This window comes from Gadus macrocephalus, chromosome 21 (genome assembly GCF_031168955.1).
Source record: "Gadus macrocephalus chromosome 21, ASM3116895v1".
Taxonomy (NCBI): Eukaryota; Metazoa; Chordata; class Actinopteri; order Gadiformes; family Gadidae; genus Gadus; species Gadus macrocephalus.
The window spans coordinates 274,054-294,553 of NC_082402.1; the positions used below are offsets into that span (position 1 = coordinate 274,054).

The 20,500-nt window shown below is 52.3% G+C and overlaps 3 protein-coding genes and 1 non-coding gene across 4 annotated transcripts; all 4 read left to right on the top strand.

The window, feature by feature from the left end:
- The first annotated feature begins 32 nt into the window (after window positions 1-32).
- Window positions 33-1,359, top strand: prkrip1 (PRKR interacting protein 1). The gene has a single exon (XM_060042173.1). The coding sequence runs from the start codon at window positions 198-200 to the stop codon at window positions 762-764; it is 567 nt and encodes a 188-aa protein (XP_059898156.1). The 5' UTR covers window positions 33-197; the 3' UTR covers window positions 765-1,359.
- Window positions 1,360-1,494: 135 nt separating this feature from the next.
- On the top strand, window positions 1,495-1,798 carry LOC132450502 (small Cajal body-specific RNA 13). Its single transcript, XR_009523881.1, has one exon. It is a non-coding gene; the product is annotated as a small Cajal body-specific RNA 13 (non-coding RNA).
- Window positions 1,513-8,215, top strand: clmnb (calmin b). Its single transcript, XM_060042340.1, has 8 exons — window positions 1,513-2,912; window positions 3,386-3,447; window positions 3,551-3,646; window positions 4,080-4,163; window positions 4,826-4,918; window positions 5,502-5,722; window positions 7,877-8,069; window positions 8,177-8,215. Exons 1-8 carry the CDS (start codon window positions 2,840-2,842, stop codon window positions 8,213-8,215), a joined length of 861 nt encoding a protein of 286 aa, XP_059898323.1. The 5' UTR covers window positions 1,513-2,839.
- Window positions 8,216-14,048: 5,833 nt separating this feature from the next.
- On the top strand, window positions 14,049-17,657 carry LOC132450150 (alpha-1-antitrypsin homolog). The gene is made up of 5 exons (XM_060042160.1): window positions 14,049-14,175; window positions 14,913-15,582; window positions 15,980-16,250; window positions 16,616-16,763; window positions 17,005-17,657. Exons 2-5 carry the CDS (start codon window positions 14,916-14,918, stop codon window positions 17,194-17,196), a joined length of 1,278 nt encoding a protein of 425 aa, XP_059898143.1. The 5' UTR covers window positions 14,049-14,175; window positions 14,913-14,915; the 3' UTR covers window positions 17,197-17,657.
- Window positions 17,658-20,500: the final 2,843 nt, after the last annotated feature.

A 20,500-nucleotide genomic window follows, 5' to 3' on the forward strand; every position in this document is an offset into this window, starting at 1 on the left:
TATTTTTTGTTATTACATATGTTCTTTGTTGTTTTAAAACAAAAAATTACCATGATTTCACGCAAAATTAAAGGATGCTATTACTGCGCAAACAAAAAATATATAAAAGTCATGACCCTTCCGGGTCGTAACCGGATTTAATCCGCTTCCGGGTCGACCTGTGGGAGTCGGAAGTGGACGATTGTTGATTTTGAAGCATGGCGGCGAAAACCGATACAAAAAACACAACAGGGAAACCCTCCAAACATGGCGGCAAAGAATCCAAAAAGCTCATCATCGCCAAGACCCCGGCGGAGGAGCAGCGGCTCAAGCTGGAGCGGCTGATGCGGAACCCGGACAAACCCGCGCCCATCCCTGAGCGGCCGCGGGACTGGAACCCGCGGGCCCCGCCGGAGTTCGTCCGGGACGTGATGGGCTCCAGCGCCGGGGCCGGCAGCGGAGAGTTCCACGTCTACCGCCACCTCCGCCGCAGGGAGTACCAACGGCAGGACTTCCTGGACAAGATGTCGGACAAGGTGAAGCAGGACATAGACTACCTGGACAAGGTAGAGGAGAACAAGAAGGCGGCAGACGACCGCACCGCCAAGCGCCGCAAGAAGAGGGACAAGCTGAAGATGAAGAAGATGAGCGCCAAGAAGGCGAAGGAGGACTCCACCAAGGAGGGCGACGAGAAGAGCTCCAGCAGCAGCAGTGATGATGATGATGATGACAAGGAGGCGGAGGACGATGCGGAGGCTCCCAGTTTCGTAATGGGCAGGAAATAACCAGTAACACTCTGTATAACTGTAGGCCCAGTTCCACTCTATATGACTGCAGGCCCACTGACGCTGGAGGAGATGGAGGTCTGCGTTTAGATGTGGAGGAGATCCGACCCAGGATTCATTGTTGTGCTGGTGAATTGGACTTGAGAAGCAGAAGCACACATAATTGGAATCATCAGGTCGTCTAACCCGGACTGCTGTACAATGGAAAGATGCAGCTAGTCTTTGATTGGCTGGAACCTGAATGGACGTCTTCTAATATCCCATGGACATGATTAATCTAATTGTAATAATTCTGATATACTTTTTTCTGTATTACTTGAATTGTCATGACCCTGTAAGATATTAGTTTTTTGTTGCTCTTGTTTCTCTTCACCAGAACAGCATTTTCTCTTGTAGTAATTGTCAGGACAATAATGGACCATCTTTTAGACGGTACTTGCCTTTCATCACCGGGTCGCCCTTGCGATCAGCTTCGGAAGGTGTTTCCTACTTGTGTGTTAGAATTGAAGGTAATGTCGGCCGCCCTAGTATACCTGTTGTATATTTTTATTATGATTATGAAGTGTTTTAATAAAAAACAAAACGTGCTAACGTTTCCTGCCATTTTTCTTTAATAATACAGCTATCCTGACTTATCTTTACTATTCAATGTGGTGATTTTTTACTTTTTTAGTTTATTTTAAACCAACTGTCCTATCCTGAGAGTGTACTGGGTGTTTTCCCAGGATGCATTGCGACTTTGTTAACACGGCCCCTTGCGAGATCTGCAAGTGGTGCCCCCTCAAAGTCGCAGAGAGTAACTCAAGGAATGAAAAGGCGTGGCTCCTGGAGGTGCCGGAGGTCCACGTGCGATGTTCCTTGGACACGTTGCCCCCCCCCCCCCCCCCCCGTGCGACCCCTGTTTCCCACGGCGGTGGTGGCGTTCTGACCTGTGGCCACCACCTCTTCTTGAGGCAGGGAGAGAGAATGCAGTGGGGGTGTAGTGTCTGGCAGGGTGAGCTGCTCCTGTCCGACGCCTTTCCACTGCGACATGCCCTGTATGTAGGTGAGTGGTGTGGGTGCAGGACCTGGCTGGAGATGGACCGTCTCACTAAGGGTTTTTAATGGTCCAACAATCAAGGTATCGCACGAGGCGATCTGTCACCTGCAGGATAATATGCAGCCAGCCTTCTTGGATGCACGCATCAGATTGGATGGAGAGGCCTAAGTCTTAATTTGCATGTTTCTGTCCGTTCCACTGGACTTAATGTTCTCCCTCAAGTCTATATGTATATAATATATATATATTTCTTTTTTTTTTGGAAAGGTAGCCCACTATTTTTAATGTTAAATAAATGATTTGATTTAAAATTGTTTACTCTTTCATTGCGACTGTTTATTTCTATACATCTGTGTTCATAAGTTGAGTGTGACGAAAATGCTGGCTGCACATATTTCTACAAACGAATTGTGCCTAAAGTGTAGGTGGAGCTGAAGGTTGATTGCTATAGCGTTCATGTTACGAAGAAACCCAGTAACTCAGAAATATGCTCCTTATGGTATTTTTCTATTCATTTTATAATGAATAAATCTGAGCTTGTAGTAATCTTAACTTTATTAAATGGCATTTGTGATCATGTTGGGGCTTAATCATAAAACTTAGTGGTTTCTCCAAAGAGCACCTTTTGCATTTTCTTAAGTGAGCTGAAGAAAAACCTGCATGGAAAGATCTGGTATTAGTTCTCTGGATTCATTTGTAAACTATGAGACGTGGGATACGAGTTAAAGTTGTAGCCTGCAGGCTATGACACACACACTTGTGTTTTTGTTCTCTTGAAGGCCAAAAGCATGCACACTTTTCTTCTTCAAACTGAACCCAGGGCTCCGGTTGTGCCTGTGGCGGGGGAGGAGCAGGAGGGCCTGCATGTCGAGGCAGGAGACTGTCCTTCCTCATTGACGTTTCTTCATCTGCTTCTGGAACCAGGCAGGAGGTGGAAGTACTCTGCATGCTCCTTTTACTCGCCCGCTCTCAGCGACAGAAGTTGCGCTCCAACATTTGAGTTCTAATTTTAAAGTCGACCGGCGCCGCTGGCCCCATGGCCCTGGTGGGGGCTGCTGGAGAGGGCCCCAGAGAGGAGACCCCCGACCGCAACCCGCCGTCCCCTCAAGGTACACTTCAAGAACGTCAGGATGGTCGCTGGTGGAGAATCCCACGGCTGGGACGGGGTCCCACGATATGTTTGGACAATCAATTTGTAAAACCGATTTAGAGCAGACAACCATTCAGTGAAAGTCGAGTGTAGTTTGTTTTGAGTGGTGGCTGTAGTTGTGTCTGACTCTTCCTGATGACGGGTTGGGACATTAGCCCTCCATTTATTGTTTACTTGCTGAGACCTAGTACCTAAACGCTAAATTACTAGTGTTGAAATTAGAGAAAAAATTCAGTGCAAAAGGTAACTATCAAATTATAGTTTGTCATTTCTAGGGGTTGAATAGTGTAAAGTTGTGTTATCTACATACAACCTCTGCCAATAAAGTAAGTTTGCATATGTTAATTGTTCTAGATTGTGTAATAACTTAGTTCAATGCAACCTGCAACGATCGTTCAGTTGTCATTACAGGAGAGTGTGTTTCTCTCCCAGGTGAGAAGACGGCTGTACAGAAACAGACTTACACCAGATGGATGAACGTCTTCCTGAAGAGAGTGAGGAGCACACACACACACACACACACACACACACACACACACACACACACACACACACACACAGGTCCCTCCCTCTGATCAGTGCCCCCCCCCCTCCCAGTGTGACCCTCCCCTCCAGGTCCAGGATCTGTTCGTGGACCTGGGGGACGGCCGGGCGCTCCTGGCGCTGCTGGAGCAGCTCTCAGGCTGCCAGCTGGTGAGGCAGCGAGGAGGAGAACCACCGCCAGCCCCGACCATGACCTCCGATCTGGATGTGGGGGGGGGGGGGGGTTATGTACGGGCATAACAGGGGGGCTGACTGACCTGAGAGTAGACCAGACGGCGTTTAGAGGATGGTGGGGGTTCAGGATGCAGAATGAGGGAGGCAGTATGGGAGGCAACCTTGAACTCAAGGTTTTACTTTGAGCCCAGATAAGACGGACTAAATGCACTCAGAAGAGCCTCAGCCTGGAGCTGAGGCTCCTTATCTTCCTTCTGTTCACCACATGACCAAAAGAGCTGGAAACCACAGCTAAATAGATTAGATTCCTTCCCATTATTTCAGTCGATGAATTCCATAATGTGGATTCCTTCAAACTATTGAGGATTCAGCCCAACAAAGAGATGTGTGACGAGGTTTCTCCCTGTAGGTGTATCGGTTCAGGCCTTCCACACACCGCATATTCAGGCTGAACAACATCGCTAAGGCCCTGGCCTTCCTCGACGACCGACACGTGAGTTCCTTCAGCTACAGTCGCCGTATCTTTGCATAACCGCTCCAGCATTTATATGGTAGTTGGTGTTCATAATGGTATGTGAAGTGTTTTTGTATCCCATGAAAAGCCCTTATTTCCATAAAATGTATTTATTAAAATAAGTATTTTAGTACGATGATTTTTGTAGCCTTATTTTGTTGTAGCACTATTTTGTTGTGGGTTGTTGTTGTTTGTTGTCCACCCAGTGAGTCCTGACTAAAGTACATTACTCAAGTAAGGGACTCAAGTAAGGGACTCAAGTAAGGGACTCAGGTAGGTGACTCAGGTAAGGGACTCGGGTAAGGGACTCAGGTAAGGGACTCGGGTAAGGGACTCGGGTAAGGGACTCAGGTAAGGGACTCAAGTAAGGGACTCAAGTAAGGGACTCAAGTAAGGGACTCAGGTAAGGGACTCAGGTAGGGGACTCAGGTAGGGGACTCAGGTAGGGGACTCAGGTAAGGGACTCAGGTAAGGGACTCAGGTAGGGGACTCAGGTAGGGGACTCAGGTAAGGGACTCAGGTAAGGGACTCAGTTAAGGGACTCAGGTAGGGGACTCAGGTAGGGGACTCAGGTAAGGGACTCAGGTAAGGGACTCAGGTAAGGGACTCAGTAGGTGACTGAGGCGTCTCCTGGTCCTCAGGTGAAGCTCCTTGGCGTCGAGGCCTCAGCGGTGGCTGACGGTGTTCCTCACGTGGTCCTGAACCTCCTCTGGAACATCATCTCCTTCTTCCAGGTGAGGGCCTGTCTGACTGACTGTCTGACTGACTGTCTGACTGACTGTCTGTCTGAATGTCTGTCTGACTGACTGTCTGTCTGTCTGACTGTCTGTCTGACTGTCTGACTGACTGTCTGACTGACTGACTCATGCACAGTGACATGAGAACGGTAGATCCTAGCCTGTCTCCTCCTCCCCCCTCTCCCCCCTCTCCCCCCTCCTCCCCCCTCCTCCCCCCCCTCCTCCCTCCCTCCCCCTCCTCCTCCCCCACTCCCCCCCTCCTCCTCCCCTCCTCCCTCCCCCCTCCTCCTCCCCTCCTCCCTCCCCCCTCCTCCTCCCTCCCCCCTCCTCCTCCCTCCCCCCTCCCTCCCCCCTCCTCCTCCCCTCCTCCCTCCCTCCCCCTACTCCTCCCCCTCCTCCTCCCCCACTCCCCTCCTCCTCCCCCCTCCTCCCTCCCCCTCCTCCTCCCCCACTCCCCTCCTCCTCCCCTCCTCCCTCCCCCCTCCCTCCCCCCTCCTCCTCCCCTCCCTCCTCCCCTCCCTCCCCCCTCCCTCCCCCCTCCTCCTCCCCTCCTCCCCCCCCTCTCCCCCTCCCCCTCCAGATCCAGGAGGCGACCGGAGGCCTTAAGCGGCGTCTCTCCTCCAGCCTCTCCTCCCTCCCCCCCTCCCCCTCCCCCTCCCCCCGGGGCCCCCTCCCCCCGCCCGGGGGCCCCTACTCCAGCGCCACCCTGCCCCCCCGCCGCAGGAGGCCGGGCCGGGGCCGACGGCTCCGCTCGAGGCCCCTGGAGAGCCTCCTGCTGTGGGTCCAGAGGAGGACGGCCAGGTGAGGGGGGGGGAGACAGACAGACATGGTTCAGACAGACAGACGGGGTTCAGACAGACAGGATGGAGACAGACAGGCGTGGTTCAGACAGACAGACATGGTTCAGACAGACAGACGGGGTTCAGACAGACAGGATGGAGACAGACAGGCGTGGTTCAGACAGACAGGATGGAGACAGACAGGCATGATTCAGACAGACAGGATGGAGACAGACAGGCGTGGTTCAGACAGACAGGATGGAGACAGACAGGCGTGGTTCAGACAGACAGGATGGAGACAGACAGACATGGTTCAGACAGACAGACGTGGTTCAGACAGACAGACGTGGTTCAGACAGACAGGATGGAGACAGACAGACGTGGTTCAGACAGACAGACGTGGTTCAGACAGACAGGATGGAGACAGACAGGCGTGGTTCAGACAGACAGGATGGAGACAGACAGGCGTGATTCAGACAGACAGATGCGTCCTGTCTCCAGGCTGGGCGTGGTTCAGACAGACAGGATGGAGACAGACAGGCGTGGTTCAGACAGACAGATGCGTCCTGTCTCCAGGCTGGGCGTGGTTCAGACAGACAGGATGGAGACAGACAGGCGTGGTTCAGACAGACAGATGCGTCCCGTCTCCAGGCTGGGCGTGGTTCAGACAGACAGATGCGTCCTGTCTCCAGGCTCGGCGTGGTTCAGACAGACAGATGCGTCCCGTCTCCAGGCTGGGCGTGGTTCAGACAGACAGGATGGAGACAGACAGACAGCATGCGTCCCGTCTCCAGGCTGGGCGTGGTTCAGACAGACAGGATGGAGACAGACAGGCGTGGTTCAGACAGACAGATGCGTCCTGTCTCCAGGCTGGGCGTGGTTCAGACAGACAGGATGGAGACAGACAGGCGTGGTTCAGACAGACAGATGCGTCCCGTCTCCAGGCTGGGCGTGGTTCAGACAGACAGGATGGAGACAGACAGACAGATGCGTCCTGTCTCCAGGCTGGGCGTGGTTCAGACAGACAGGCGTGGTTCAGACAGACAGGCGTCCCGTCTCCAGGCTGGGCGTGGTTCAGACAGACAGGATGGAGACAGACAGGCGTCCCGTCTCCAGGCTGGGCGTGGTTCAGACAGACAGGATGGAGACAGACAGGCGTGGTTCAGACAGACAGATGCGTCCCGTCTCCAGGCTGGGCGTGGTTCAGACAGACAGGATGGAGACAGACAGGCGTCCCGTCTCCAGGCTGGGCGTGGTTCAGACAGACAGGCGTGGTTCAGACAGACAGATGCGTCCTGTCTCAGGCTGGGCGTGGTTCAGACAGACAGGATGGAGACAGACAGGCGTGGTTCAGACAGACAGGCGTCCCGTCTCCAGGCTGGGCGTGGTTCAGACAGACAGGCGTGGTTCAGACAGACAGATGCGTCCCGTCTCCAGGCTGGGCGTGGTTCAGACAGACAGGCGTGGTTCAGACAGACAGGCGTCCCGTCTCCAGGCTGGGCGTGGTTCAGACAGACAGGCCAGGCGGCGTGGTCTTCAGATCAGACAGGCGTGGTTCAGACAGACAGATGCGTCCCGTCTCCAGGCTGGGCGTGGTTCAGACAGACAGGCGTGGTTCAGACAGACAGATGCGTCCCGTCTCCAGGCTGGGCGTGGTTCAGACAGACAGGCGTGGTTCAGACAGACAGATGCGTCCCGTCTCCAGGCTGGGCGTGGTTCAGACAGACAGGCGTGGTTCAGACAGACAGATGCGTCCCGTCTCCAGGCTGGGCGTGGTTCAGACAGACAGGCGTGGTTCAGACAGACAGATGCGTCCGTCTCCAGGCTGGGCGTGGTTCAGACAGACAGGCGTGGTTCAGACAGACAGATGCGTCCCGTCCAGCTGGCGGGTCAAAGACAGGCGTGGTTCAGACAGACAGATGCGTCCCGTCTCCAGGCTGGGCGTGGTTCAGACAGACAGGCGTGGTTCAGACAGACAGATGCGTCCCGTCTCCAGGCTGGGCGTGGTTCAGACAGACAGGCGTGGTTCAGACAGACAGATGCGTCCCGTCTCCAGGCTGGGCGTGGTTCAGACAGACAGGCGTGGTTCAGACAGACAGATGCGTCCCGTCTCCAGGCTGGGCGTGGTTCAGACAGACAGGCGTGGTTCAGACAGACAGATGCGTCCCGTCTCCAGGCTGGGCGTGGAGGTGTGGGACTTCGGGCGGAGCTGGCGGAGCGGCCTGGCCTTCCTGGCCCTGATCCAGTCCATCGCCCCGGGCCTGGTGGACCTGGGGCACCGCCCCCCCACGGACCCCCACAGGACCCTGGAGGAGGCCTTCAGGGTCGCCCGGGACCGCCTGGGCGTCCCCGCCCTGCTGGAGCCACGGGTGAGACTGACAGACAGACAGACAGACAGACCGGGTCAGGTTAGGGTTAGGGAGAGAGGGTTGACCCGGCACTGAGCCCAGGGGGTAATGCTCCGGTCCTCCCCCAGATGTGGCGTGCTCTTCACCCGACCAGCGCTCCATCGTGACCTACCTGTCCATGTTCCTGGAGTTCCAGAGTGAAGCAGACGAGGTGAGTGTGTGTTCACCAGAGCCCCCGGTGCATCCATCACGGGGTCCTGGGGAGGGCGGCTCCTGTTGGCTGCTCTCCCTCCAGCAACATCCCATAAAGCCTCCGTCGGTGACCCCCCCTCTGACCCCCAGGACGCCCCAGAGCTCCAGGGCCCCCTCCAGCGGAGCCAGGGGGGGCCGGGGGGGCCGGGGGGGGGGCCTGATCTACAGCCAGAGGCCCAGGTCTTCCTCCACACTCTGGGGAGACAGGGAGCAGTTACTATGGAAACGATGGTCCAACCCCCCCCCGCTGCGAAGGACGTCTTCATCCCACGGAACCTCGGGGGGCACCCCCCCCCCAAGGGCCCGGCGGCACGGGGGGGGTCTCGTCGGGACCGGCCCCCCACGCCGCGGCCCGGGACGCGGCGTGGGGGTGGCAGGGGGGGCCCCCAGCGCCACCACGTCCTCAGCCGTCCCGCGCCGACCCCGGAGAGGGGGGCGGCCCCCGCAGCGCGGAGGACGGGGCGGCCCGGCTGGCCGCGCTGGACTCGGACGAGGAGGACGCCTTCAGCTACATCCTGGACCTCCAGCGAGAGGGCCTGCGCTCCGAGGAGGGGGGGGAGGGGGAGGGGGGGGAGGAGGGGGAGGAGGAGGGGAGGAGGGGGAGGAGGGGCAGTGTGGAGGTGAAGGACTGCCCCACGTTGGGGGGGTGAAGGCAGAGCAGTGGGAGGAGCATGGCGCCGTGAGGGGGGGAGACGGTGGCGCCGTGAGGGGGGGAGACGGTGGCGCCGTGAGGGGGGAGACGGGGCGCCGTGAGGGGGGGAGACGGGGGCGCCGTGAGGGGGGGAGACGGTGGCGCCGTGAGGGGGGGAGACGGGGGCGCTGCCCCCCGGAGGAGCCCCGGGCCGCGGGTTCAGACGTCCTCCTGGCGGCCGTGGGGGGCGGAGCCGAGGGAGAGGAGGGACGTCGGACGAAGAGGGCGAGTCGCCGGCGGGATGGGTCAGACGAGGAGGAGCGGGGGGGGCGGGGCCTCCAGGCCAACGCCGCGGGGAGACCGGCGAGTGACAGCGTGTTCAGGGAGGGGAGTGAGAGGGTGAGAGAGGAGGTCTCCGCGTTCAGGGGGAGGTTCGGCGAGGGGGGTGACCTCATCGACCGGCGCCGGCCGCGACTCCGACCAATCAGACGCCGGAGAGAGAGCAGCAGAGACCTCAGGAGACACGGGGGCTGTACCACACGGCAGGGGAGAGATGGAAGAGAGGTTCTATGGATGTGTGGCTGGCGAGGGAGAAGAGGGAGCGACTGATGAAGAGCGGGTCGGGAGTTCCTCCGGTGATGTCACCCGCCGGGAGCTGGAGGTTCTCTTCGGCCTGTGGGTCCTTCTGTTCTGCTACTTCCTGTTCCATGAGACGCACGGCTGACGACTCCTACAGTCGGTGCCCTGAGACAGACAGACAGACAGACAGACAGACAGACAGACAGACAGACAGACACCATCTATTTCATTAATGAGGTACTTTGATACTTGAATCGAACCAGCCTAACAAACTAGGCAAACTTTTTTTTGTCAGAATCTGTGTCCCTAATTGTTATGATATAATGTTAACATTTTGGTATGCATTAATTATCATACATATACAGTTGGCCATTTTTTTTAAATGTTTTGCTTTACTGTCATTATTCTTTTATAGATGCACAACATGTTTGTTCAACCTCAAGTTGTTTTGGCGCACTTCACTCATTAAAAGGTATTTTTCTGCTACATTGTTTTTGCGTGGAAAACGAATCCGTGCTTCCCAATTCTAACCACAAGGTGGCAAAAATAACCGCGGCAAAGCTCTTAACACAGTAGAGAGGCGGCGTCTCCACGATGCTACCCATCTAGAACCACAGAACTAATCTTATTCACTCCGTTCTTTTTAACGCAAGTCTTCTGTTCATCCTTCCTCCTCTTCTCACACACTTAAACATAAGTGATAATTAATACTAGCATTAATATCCTTGTATCAATGACATGTGCCTCTGCATGGTTCCTATAACAGGAGTCAGGCAGTCTGACGGCCGTGTCTCTTCCCGGGTCACCATTGGCCCGAGTCACAGCAGGTTGCGGCCGTTATGTAAGGAGCAGAACGGGGACACACTCTGAAGCAGGAGCGTTGCCTCAGGGTCCAGACTCCATGTTGACCCTCACACTGTGTTTGTTGTGGGCTACACCGGTAGCACAGCGCACACAACCCCCATACAGACGGGAAGAGGAGTTCTGAGAAACTGAGGGAGAGGGAGGAGGGAGAGAGGAGGGGGGAGAGGGAGAGAGGAGGGGGAGGGGGGAGAGGGAGAGAGGAGGGGGAGGGGAGAGAGAGGAGGGTGGGAGGGGAGAGAGGAGGGTGAGAGAGAGAGGGGGAGGGAGAGAGGAGGGGGAGAGACAGTGAGTGGAGGGAAGAGACAGAGAAACACAGAGAGACAGAAGGGGAGAGAGGAGGAGAGATAGACAGACAGGGAGACAGACAGACAGACAGACAGACAGACAGATAGACAGACAGGGAGAGAGAGAGAGATAAGGGGACACAGACAGGGAGAGAGAGAGAGATAAGGGGAGACGGGAGGCGTGTTCACCCCAGGGGTCGTGACACTAGCGAGGAGGTCGATATTGTTTCAACACCGCCGCCGCCGCCCCCACACACACTCAGAACAGAACATAAGAACAACACATCTCTGGCTTCCACTCAGCATGAGTTTCTTTCTGATTTGGAGGTTTAGTTTTTTGACCCCTTCAGTGTTTCTCCGTACCTCGGCAGCTGGGCGCTATCGCCATCGGCGACAGCCGACCAATCAGAGCTGCTCCTTCAGCCCCTGAACAACTAAATCACACCAGAGGCTTTGAGAGGTCAGAGGTCAAAGCTCTGCTGCTAAATACACACACAACAGCCTAACCCTTTATACACTGCTTTGACCTTTGAACATCAACCATGACCTCGTCAACACCCAAACCTTGACATGAGCTGTGTTCGAAATCGTTCCCTATCATGGATGTAGGGCACTAAATAGGGTGTACGCCATTTTGTAGGGTGTTCGAATTCTCAGTGGTCCACTATATAGGGCACTATATAGTGGACTTAAAATAGGGTACATACGATGTTCCCTACATGTTACTCCTGTATACCACAATGCAATGCGGTCGTGTTTTTCCGGAGGAGAAGAAGAAGCTGAATAACCGCGAAAACGAATACATTTAATGATGGAGTCTCTGGCTTTCGTTTACAAATGTCAACAATTTATTTGGGATTTAACATAGAATATTTAACATTCAAAATTAAGAAAAAAATACTTGAACAAGGAAATGTAACATTTAACATCAATACAACCTCCAGCTTTCCATGTGAGTGCCCGGTTTGTTAACATGATGTGGGCGCATCGGTCTGCGTCGCACAAATACCCGGCGTATTTACTGACGCAAATGACGTTTAGAAATGTTCAGCGTAGTGTCCGAATTCTCGTTCCCTATTCCCTATATAGTGCACTATATCATGTACACTATATAGGGAATAGGGAACGAGTGTATAGGGAACAATTTCGAACACAGCTATGGTCTCCCTAACCAACACCTCCATCGACCCCACCAGCTATCCTCCACCTCCACAGATCCGTCAGAGAGGGTCCCGGTACTGGGTCCTACCATTTACAATTCTACCTGTTTGTGACATCACAAGTGGGAGATCAGTTTGCCTGATGTCTCAAACGGCTTGTATCGGCCAATCACAGCACACCTGGGGCTCAGGGCTCTCGGGAGGAAGGGATGCTCTGGGTTCTAGTTTTGGTCTCAGGAGATTCTTTGCGGGAACCTCCAATCCTTAACAGTGGTGGTGTGTGTGTGCAGGGCCGTAGCACCAAATCCTGGGCCCCTATACTCTAGATACTGATGGACCCCCCTGCGCTCAGTTGTTGACGGGGGGGGGGGGGGGGGTATGGAGCGATTGTTAACGGGGGGGGGGGGGGGAGTATGGAGCGATTGTTGGCGGGGGGGGGGGGGGAGACGTGGCCGGTGGATAATTCTTTTTTTTTTTCTTTTTTTTTTCAGGGGCCCCCCCTCTGCCTTGGGCCACCCCACAACTGTCCCCTTTGTCCCCGCAGTCCGACGGCCCTGTGTGTGTGTGTGTGTGTGTGTGTGTGTGTGTGTGTGTGTGTGTGTGTGTGTGTGTGTGTGTGTGTGCCTGCTGCAGGGGCCTTTGCATAAATGCGTTGGTGTGTGTTCTGTCTGTGAAATGCGTTTTAATCCAAAGGGGAGCATCTATCACCCGGACTACACATCCGAGAAGGGTGTTTGCTGATGAGTGGGAGTAGCGAGGGGCGGGAGGGGGTCGATGTCCACAGGGGACACGCACACGCACGCACACACGCACACACACACGCACACACACACGCACACAGACCAAGCCACGCTTCTAGACTCTATGTACTCAATTTGAAAATCCCATAACCCGATATATACCCGGTATATTCACAGACATGGGTGGAAACGCCGTTTTCAAGTTGGAAAACCCACCACAAGTTCCTTCAGTAACGAACAGATGTGTATCTGCATGTCTTTATTGCCCCATGCATCGGGGAAGAGCTTGACCATGAGCCACTCACTGACTCACTTCTCTCTCACTCCCCCCCTCCCTTATTCACTCCCTCCCTCGTTTGCTCCCTCCCCCCCCCCCCCCCCCCCCCAGCGAGGGGAGGACAGACGCTCCTCTCTTCGTGCTGAACCTGGTTATCGTCCCATGGTGATGTGATCAGTGTGGCCCACAGCCGTTAAGCTGTTGCATCGCTTCCTGGACGGCCTTTCCCTGCGTCTTTATGATTTATTAGGATTTAATATTTGTTTGCTCCCTCGCTGATATAATAAAACACACACTCGGAACTGAAACAATTGAACTTCCATACTCCTCTCTCTGCCTCTCTCTATATCTCTGGCTGCTCTCTCTCTCTGTGGTTGTTGTCCCTCAGCAATATGTTTTACATTATTACCACAATCATCGACTTTGTGTTTGCATGACGCCGTTCATCCAGACTCTCGGCTCACAGGCCAATAAACAAGGTGTTCATAAGGCAAATGTTTCAGTACAAGACTTAAAACGAAACAACATGACAAAAACAAGGAGGCACAGTGGTATGAAACGGCCGACGGACCCGATCACAACAGGGAGCCTGTTTCACCGTTAAGGTTGAGTTTAGGGTAAACGGACCACATTTATACAGAGCTTTTCTAACCAGCCGCCCCTAAAAGCGCTTTACAATATTGCTGATAATTCAAGGAGATCTCTGAGTGTGTGTGGGATGGCCGGTTCAACCTGCAGGCTGATGACTGAAGGTGCAACAGGTGTGCCGCCTCCACCAGCCCCAGAGTCCATCAGTGGGCCTTAGGGCAGGTAAGACACAACCCTCAATAACTATTCACTTTGGAGTGTATTTATATATTCGATTTTTAAACATTCATGTATCTGAAAAAATAATTAGTCAGAGGAAGTACTGGGCTAAACTTTAATAAAGTATTCAAATATAATATGTTAAAATATTGCATTTTGATTAATATTTAAATATTATTCAAAATGTAATATCTACATATCCATATTTTATTGAACTTGTCTTGTCCGTGTATTTACGACCTTCTGTAATCCTTTGTCTCTCCGCCCCACGAGGATCTAAAGATAAACTTTCTCAAAATCAAAAATAGAAATTTAATCCAATAAGAGCTAAAGATTTACCCACAACCCCCCATTCTCTAAAGCCCACGTCCTCATTTGCAGCCGTGAGCAATGTCCGCTGCGTGAGCGGCTCTCGCGCCAGAGCACATAACCGGCGCGCGGCATCAGGCAGGTTAATGATTGACAGGTCAGCTGAGCCTCGGACACTATAAAAAGGCTCGGCTCGCTTTCAAACTGTCCCCACTGCAGAAATCGTAAGTATGGCTCTTTTTCTCTCCTTATTTCAGCCCTGTGAGATCCAAAGTGTTGCGTTGTGTTTGAATATTCGCTGTTCGCTGTGAATCTCTTTGGTTTTGAATTAGTTTGCAAGTATTCCAAGTCCAGGGGTAATAAGATGGATTTGTATCTAAAGGGTATCTTCTGCTTATAAATGAACACAAACTACGTTTGTGTTCATTTATAATTTTCGAGACACAAAAATTATAAATAAGTTGTAACCTCTGCTAATAAAATAAATCAAACCACGTTGTTGGAATTTATAATTTCCTGCACACAAAAAAATAACGTTGTCGTTTTGCGTCACAGTCGGCCCCAGTAGAGTTTTCAACGTACATTTTTCTATACAAATGTCAATAAAATTATTATTAATAATAAAATAAATAAATATATATCCAACAGCATATAGATAGATATTTTTTATTCATTATTTCATTCATTATTTATTGAAGTTTAAAAAGAAAAATGTACGTTGAAAAACTCGACATTTAGGGACGACTGTGACGCAAGACGTCAAAAAAAGACGAAAAAACCGGACCTGCCACACCCTGGCCCCCGGCTCCGGGGCTGCTGCTGGACGCTACTTGCTTTGGTCGCTACTAGTCTGACCAGAGAAGAATCGCACCTCTCTGGGTTCTAGTCTGGGTTTAGCGGGGCTCACCCATCCCCAGATAGACCCCTGAATCCCAACCCTCCCCCCCCCTGCTGTGCCCAGGTGATGGAGATGCCTGGAAGCTTCGCGATCCTGGCCGTGCTGCTGGCCATGGCGCTCGCCGCGCCCCACGACGGCGACCACATGGGCCACACGCCCGAGCACTTCCACCACCTGCACCACGCCCCCGAGGAGGTGCACAGCCACACGGGCAACGAGAGCATCCTCAAGCTGTCCCCGCCCAACGCCAACTTCGCCTTCGCCCTCTACAAGCGCCTGAGTGCCAAGGCGGCCGCCTCCAAGAACATCTTCTACTCCCCTCTGGGGATCTCCACCGCCCTGTCCATGCTGGCAGCCGGAGCGGCCGGAGACACCCACAGCCAGCTCTTCAGCACGCTGGGCTACAGCGGCGAGCAACTCACCCAGGCACAGGTGGACGAGTCCTACGAGCACCTGATCCACGTTCTGGGCCACAACCAGAAGATCCAGCAGCTGGAGCTCGGCAACGCGCTGGCCGTGCGCAAAGAGTTCAAGCCGATGGTGAAGTTCGTGTCGGACATCAAGCACTACTTCGCGGGAGAGACCTTCGAGGTGGACTTCTCCAACGCGGCCGACGCCGTGGCCAAGATCAACGAGTACATCGCCGCCAAGACCGCGGACAAGATCAAGGACCAGGTGAAGGAGCTGGACCCCGACACGGCCATGGTGCTCATCAACTACGTCTTCTTCAGAGGTAGGGATGGTCTGTTGTGGGTCATGGAAGCCGGTGGTCAGAGTCGCTATGACGACTCAATCAATTCAAATGAAACGTTATATACTGTATGTAGCCCCTTTCGTGCAAAATTGCAATACCAGGTTCTTAAAAATAAAATGGATAAGAGAATGCTGACCTAAATAGGTATGCTTTAAGGTTTCTTTTTAAGGCGTTCATAGATTGTGAGGTCCTCAGATAGAGAAACTTGACACAGGGTAGAGAGCACCAGTGTCTCTAGTCAGCAGTCCATTTGTGTCTATTGAAACACCTTCCACCACTGCACTCTGAACGGGCCGGCCTACACCCTGGCCTACCGTAACCTAGCAACCCCAGTCTCCCTTCCTAATTCTAACGTCTTCTCCACCTCTCAACCCAGGAACCTGGGACAAGACCTTCGACCCCGCCCACACCTCCAAGAAGGACTTCCAGGTGGACGCCACCACCAAGGTGGAGGTGGACATGATGAAGAGGACGGGCCGCTACGAGTTCTATCAGGACCAGGACAACCACACCACCGTCATCATGCTGCCCTACCAGGGAGACACCTCCATGATGATCGTGCTGCCTGACGAGGGCAAGATGCAGGAAGTGGAGAGCTACATCTCCAGCGACTACATCAAGCACTGGCACGACTCCCTCTTCAGAAGGTAGCCCAAACCTAGCCTTACTTAACTTTGTGTTACCCAACTCCTAAAGTGCCATTGACCCTATTTTTTTGGTACGACGACTATCCAACTGATCAGAGTGGTGGATCCTCCTCCAGGTGTTTCTAAAGTGAAAGTCCCCATCTTGCACGCTTTAAACCACTAAAGCGTTGTATGCTCTTAAAGGGCAAGTGACCCATTTCCTGGTACAGCGATTGTACATAATCGATCGATCCCACGACTCCCACCTGATGACAGAGGGATGGGCGTCGGTAAAGGAGAGGTTCCCAACTCTTGGGCCAGTTTGCTAACCCCTTCACTGACCCCCCCTGACCCTCCTGCTCCCTGTGGCGGCCTCTCTCTGGCAGCTCGGTGGATCTGTCCCTGCCCAAGTTCTCCATCTCGACGGAGACCTCTCTGGGAGACGTGCTGAAGGAGATGGGCGTCACCAAAGCCTTCGCCGACGACGCCGACTTCTCCGGCATGTTCGACGAGACCAGGGTCAAAGTCTCTAAGGTAAGGCGGGCCCCTCGCTGGAGGTCAAGGGAACCAGACTAAGAGCCGACTGATCAGCGGCAGGACCGGGTCCGGGTGTTTAGAAAGTAAAAGCCCCCCTGCAGCAGCACGCGTCACACAGACACAGCCCATGGCCCAGGAGCCTGACATCCTTAACATTGAGTTACTATCATCTTATTGTTATTATTAAACATTATACGGGACGCGTCATAAACCCTCGTCTTTCTTCTGGGATATGTAGGTGTCCCATAAGGCGGTGCTGAGCGTGGACGAGAAGGGTACGGAGGCGGCGGCCTCCACCACCATCGAGATCATGCCCATGAGCCTCCCCGATACCATGGAGCTCAACCGGCCCTTCCTGGTCCTCATCGTGGAGAGCTCCACCAAGAGCATCCTGTTTATGGGGCGCATCAGCGACCCCACCGCCGCCTGAGGAGAGCCGCCCACGCCGGGGAGCCTGACGCCACCCAGAAGATACCCCCGTAGTTAGTCAGCTGTTCGTTCACTGCTAGCTGTTAGCTTACGGCTAGCTATCTGTTGGCACCCATTTACTGCCGTAAATCTATAGATACATGGGTTTAGAGGACTTTGTATGTTAGTAGGACTTTGCGTGTGAGAGTGTATGTGTGTGTGTGAATGTCTGTGTGTGTATGAATGTGTGTTTGTCTACATCATTTTGGGATTGTGTTTAGCCTACCTCTGAATGGTTGATCACCGCTAGCGAGACCTTCTTAGAAGAGCCCAGGGTGGTGGAGGAGTGAGGAGGCGTGAGGAGGGCGAAGCACGCCTCACGCTCACTGTGTATCCCTCCGCGGCCCAATCAGAGCCAGGTCCGTGTTTCTGATCCGTTTTCTTTTACCATCGCTGTAAAATTAAAGTTTGGGAAAAACCGAAGCCTTGTGTAAGGAGTTTATATTTTCTTCAGTATGTGGTGTTTATTTCGAAGGACAGATTGATAGATTAAACAATGATCCAGATATAGCAAAGGAAAAGTTTTATTGGGATTAAAGACTTTATTGATTAATGAAGTATTAATCGTTATAGATGCTTAACACAAAAAAAAACACAAAGCTATAGCCAGTTTGGTGAAATATAACATTTTCTTTTTGATCAAAAAATGTTTTCGAACTTTTTTTTTGTAAGGTCGGCTAGTTCCTCACCAATCACCAATCAGCTCCCAGGTTTGACCTGGTGGCCATCAGCCTCAGATGAGTCATCAACCTTTGATCTGTCAATAAACCAGTGGATCCTGGGGGCCACAGACCCTCTGTCTCCTCAATCGGCCCCTCTGTTTACACACGTATCCGTTCAGTCAATGGTATCAGAGTCCGAAAGCCGCAAGCACAGACTAGAGACCAGAGACCTGGGTTAGATGTTCAGGCTCAGCACTTTTACTGATAGTTGTGTCAGTTACGGAATGGCCATCAGTAAATTGCTTCAAATATTATAGCATTGTATAAGATATGAGGGCTTAAGATATATTCACTGCTTCCAGACGTTTCTGATCGAATTATAAATTATATCAGTCACTCACTGATTGCCTAATCTTTCATTCTCCTTGTATCCCTCCTCTCTATCTCTCTCTCTGTCTCTCTCTCTCTCGCTATCACTCGCTCTCTCTCTCTCTCTCTCTCTCTGTCTCTCTCTCTCGCTATCACTCGCTCTCTCGCTCTCTCTCGCTATCACTCGCTCTCTCTCTCTCTCTCTGTCTCTCTCTCTCTCTCTCTCTCTCTCTCTCTCTCTCTCTCTCCCTCTCTCTCTCACTCTCTCTAATTACATTCTCTCTCCCCTCTTTCTGCACTCTCTCTCTCCAGGGCGCCATCTTCTGTTTTGTTATATTATTCCCCCTCCCTTCCCAACCTCTATTTCCTCACCAACCCCAAGATGTGCATCCCCGTGCTCTTCTCTGTAAACTCTACGAGGAGGTTTCTGTTGGCCAGGGGTCTGCCTCCTAGAGGGTTAGATCAGGAGAGAGAGAGAGAGAGAGAGAGAGAGAGAGAGAGAGAGAGAGAGAGAGAGAGAGAGAGAGAGAGAGAGAGAGAGAGAGAGAGAGAGAGAGAGAGAGAGAGAGAGAGACACAGAGAGACAGACAGACAGACAGACAGACAGACAGACAGACAGACAGACAGACAGACAGACAGACAGACAGACAGAGATAGGGTTAGAACAGAGAGTGAGAGGGAGAGAGAGAGAGAACTGAGAGAACAGCGAGAGAGAACAGCGAGAGAGAGAACAGAGAATGAGAAAGAGAGAGAGAACAGAGAGAGATAGAGAGAACAGAGAGAGAGAGAACAGAGAGAACAGAGAGAGTGAGAGAGAGAGGGAGAGAGAACAGAGAGAGAGAGAACAGAGAGAGTGAGCGAGAGAGAGAGAGGGTTAGAGACATAGGGTAACATATGTGTAAGAGGTTCAGATACTGGGCCCTGCCCTCCACATTCCTGGCGCTCCAGACCTTCCTGGTTTCCGTGGCTCACGGATGTGAGAGATTAAGGATGAATCATCATATTCATCATCTTCAACCATCATTCCAGAAGGAACCGTGCAACTCTGGGAAGTTTACCATCACAGTAGCGTCTTAACGTGCTTCTGTTGTCCACACTGCAGAGGGGTCGTAGGAACCCCTGAAGCTCCCCCTGTTGAGTCACCGGGCTGCTGTTTCAATGATATGTCGATTAATAATAAGTAGAGCTGTCAGTTAAACGCGTTATTAACGACGTTAACGCAAACCAAATTTAACGGCGTTAAAAAAATTATCGCGCGATTAACGGAATTATTTTATTTAAAAAAAAAAAAGAATTTTTTCTTTTTTTTTTCTTTGGCTCAAAACAAAGAAGCAGTAGCCTGACTGCTATGTTCAAATGACATTTGTTCAAAGTAGTCGTTTAATTATAACTATAGGCTCTTTTTTGTATCGTCCTGTTTTGATCAGTAGTTATCAATAAAAAATCATTTGCACAAGGCAAGCCGATGCACTTCACCATGTTGATAAGAGAATTAAAATGAGAAGAATTATGGGACAAAAAAATCAAGGGATATTTAGCATAGAAAAAGAATTTGCGATTAATCGCGATTAATGTGAGTTAACTATGACATTAATGCAATTAATCACGATTAAATATTTTAATCGCTTGACAGCTCTAATAATAAGACATAATTATAGAGGTACAACTGGAAAAGGAAAGCACAGCTCCAGGTTGTAAGGTAGAAAGTATTTCTCTTTGAATCACCCCTTCCAGTAAATACATATCCAGTTATATTTAGGTATTTGTCCCGATACAAGTTTATATGACTTGTGGGTTATTCTAAACAAACACTGGAGGGCTGATGTTAATCTCTGGAGCCGGAGGAGGGTCTGGATACGGTGTCCAGCCACGGCCAGGGTGAGTTGTTATGACGACACAGTGATGCAGGCGTGGGATAAACGTATAAAAGCAGCCTCCCGCTACGCTCTGCACTGCAGCGTCCATCGCATCGCAGAGATCGGCCCGGAGCAAAGCAAGGAGAGACAGCAGGACCGCAGCAGCTTGAGCTGAACAAGGTAAGACACTGATGGAGAAGATGTATTTCGTTGGGATGACCTGTGACTTGGCTTGTCGTTGCCAGGCCTCACTGATTAGGTGTGATGTGAAAGGAAACAAAAGTTATTCGGGATACATAATCCTAATGTTCTTTCTGGTTGGGATCCAAGCGTTAACGTTGAATTGTTTTGAATGTTTTGAACCACCGCCCGGTTTAGA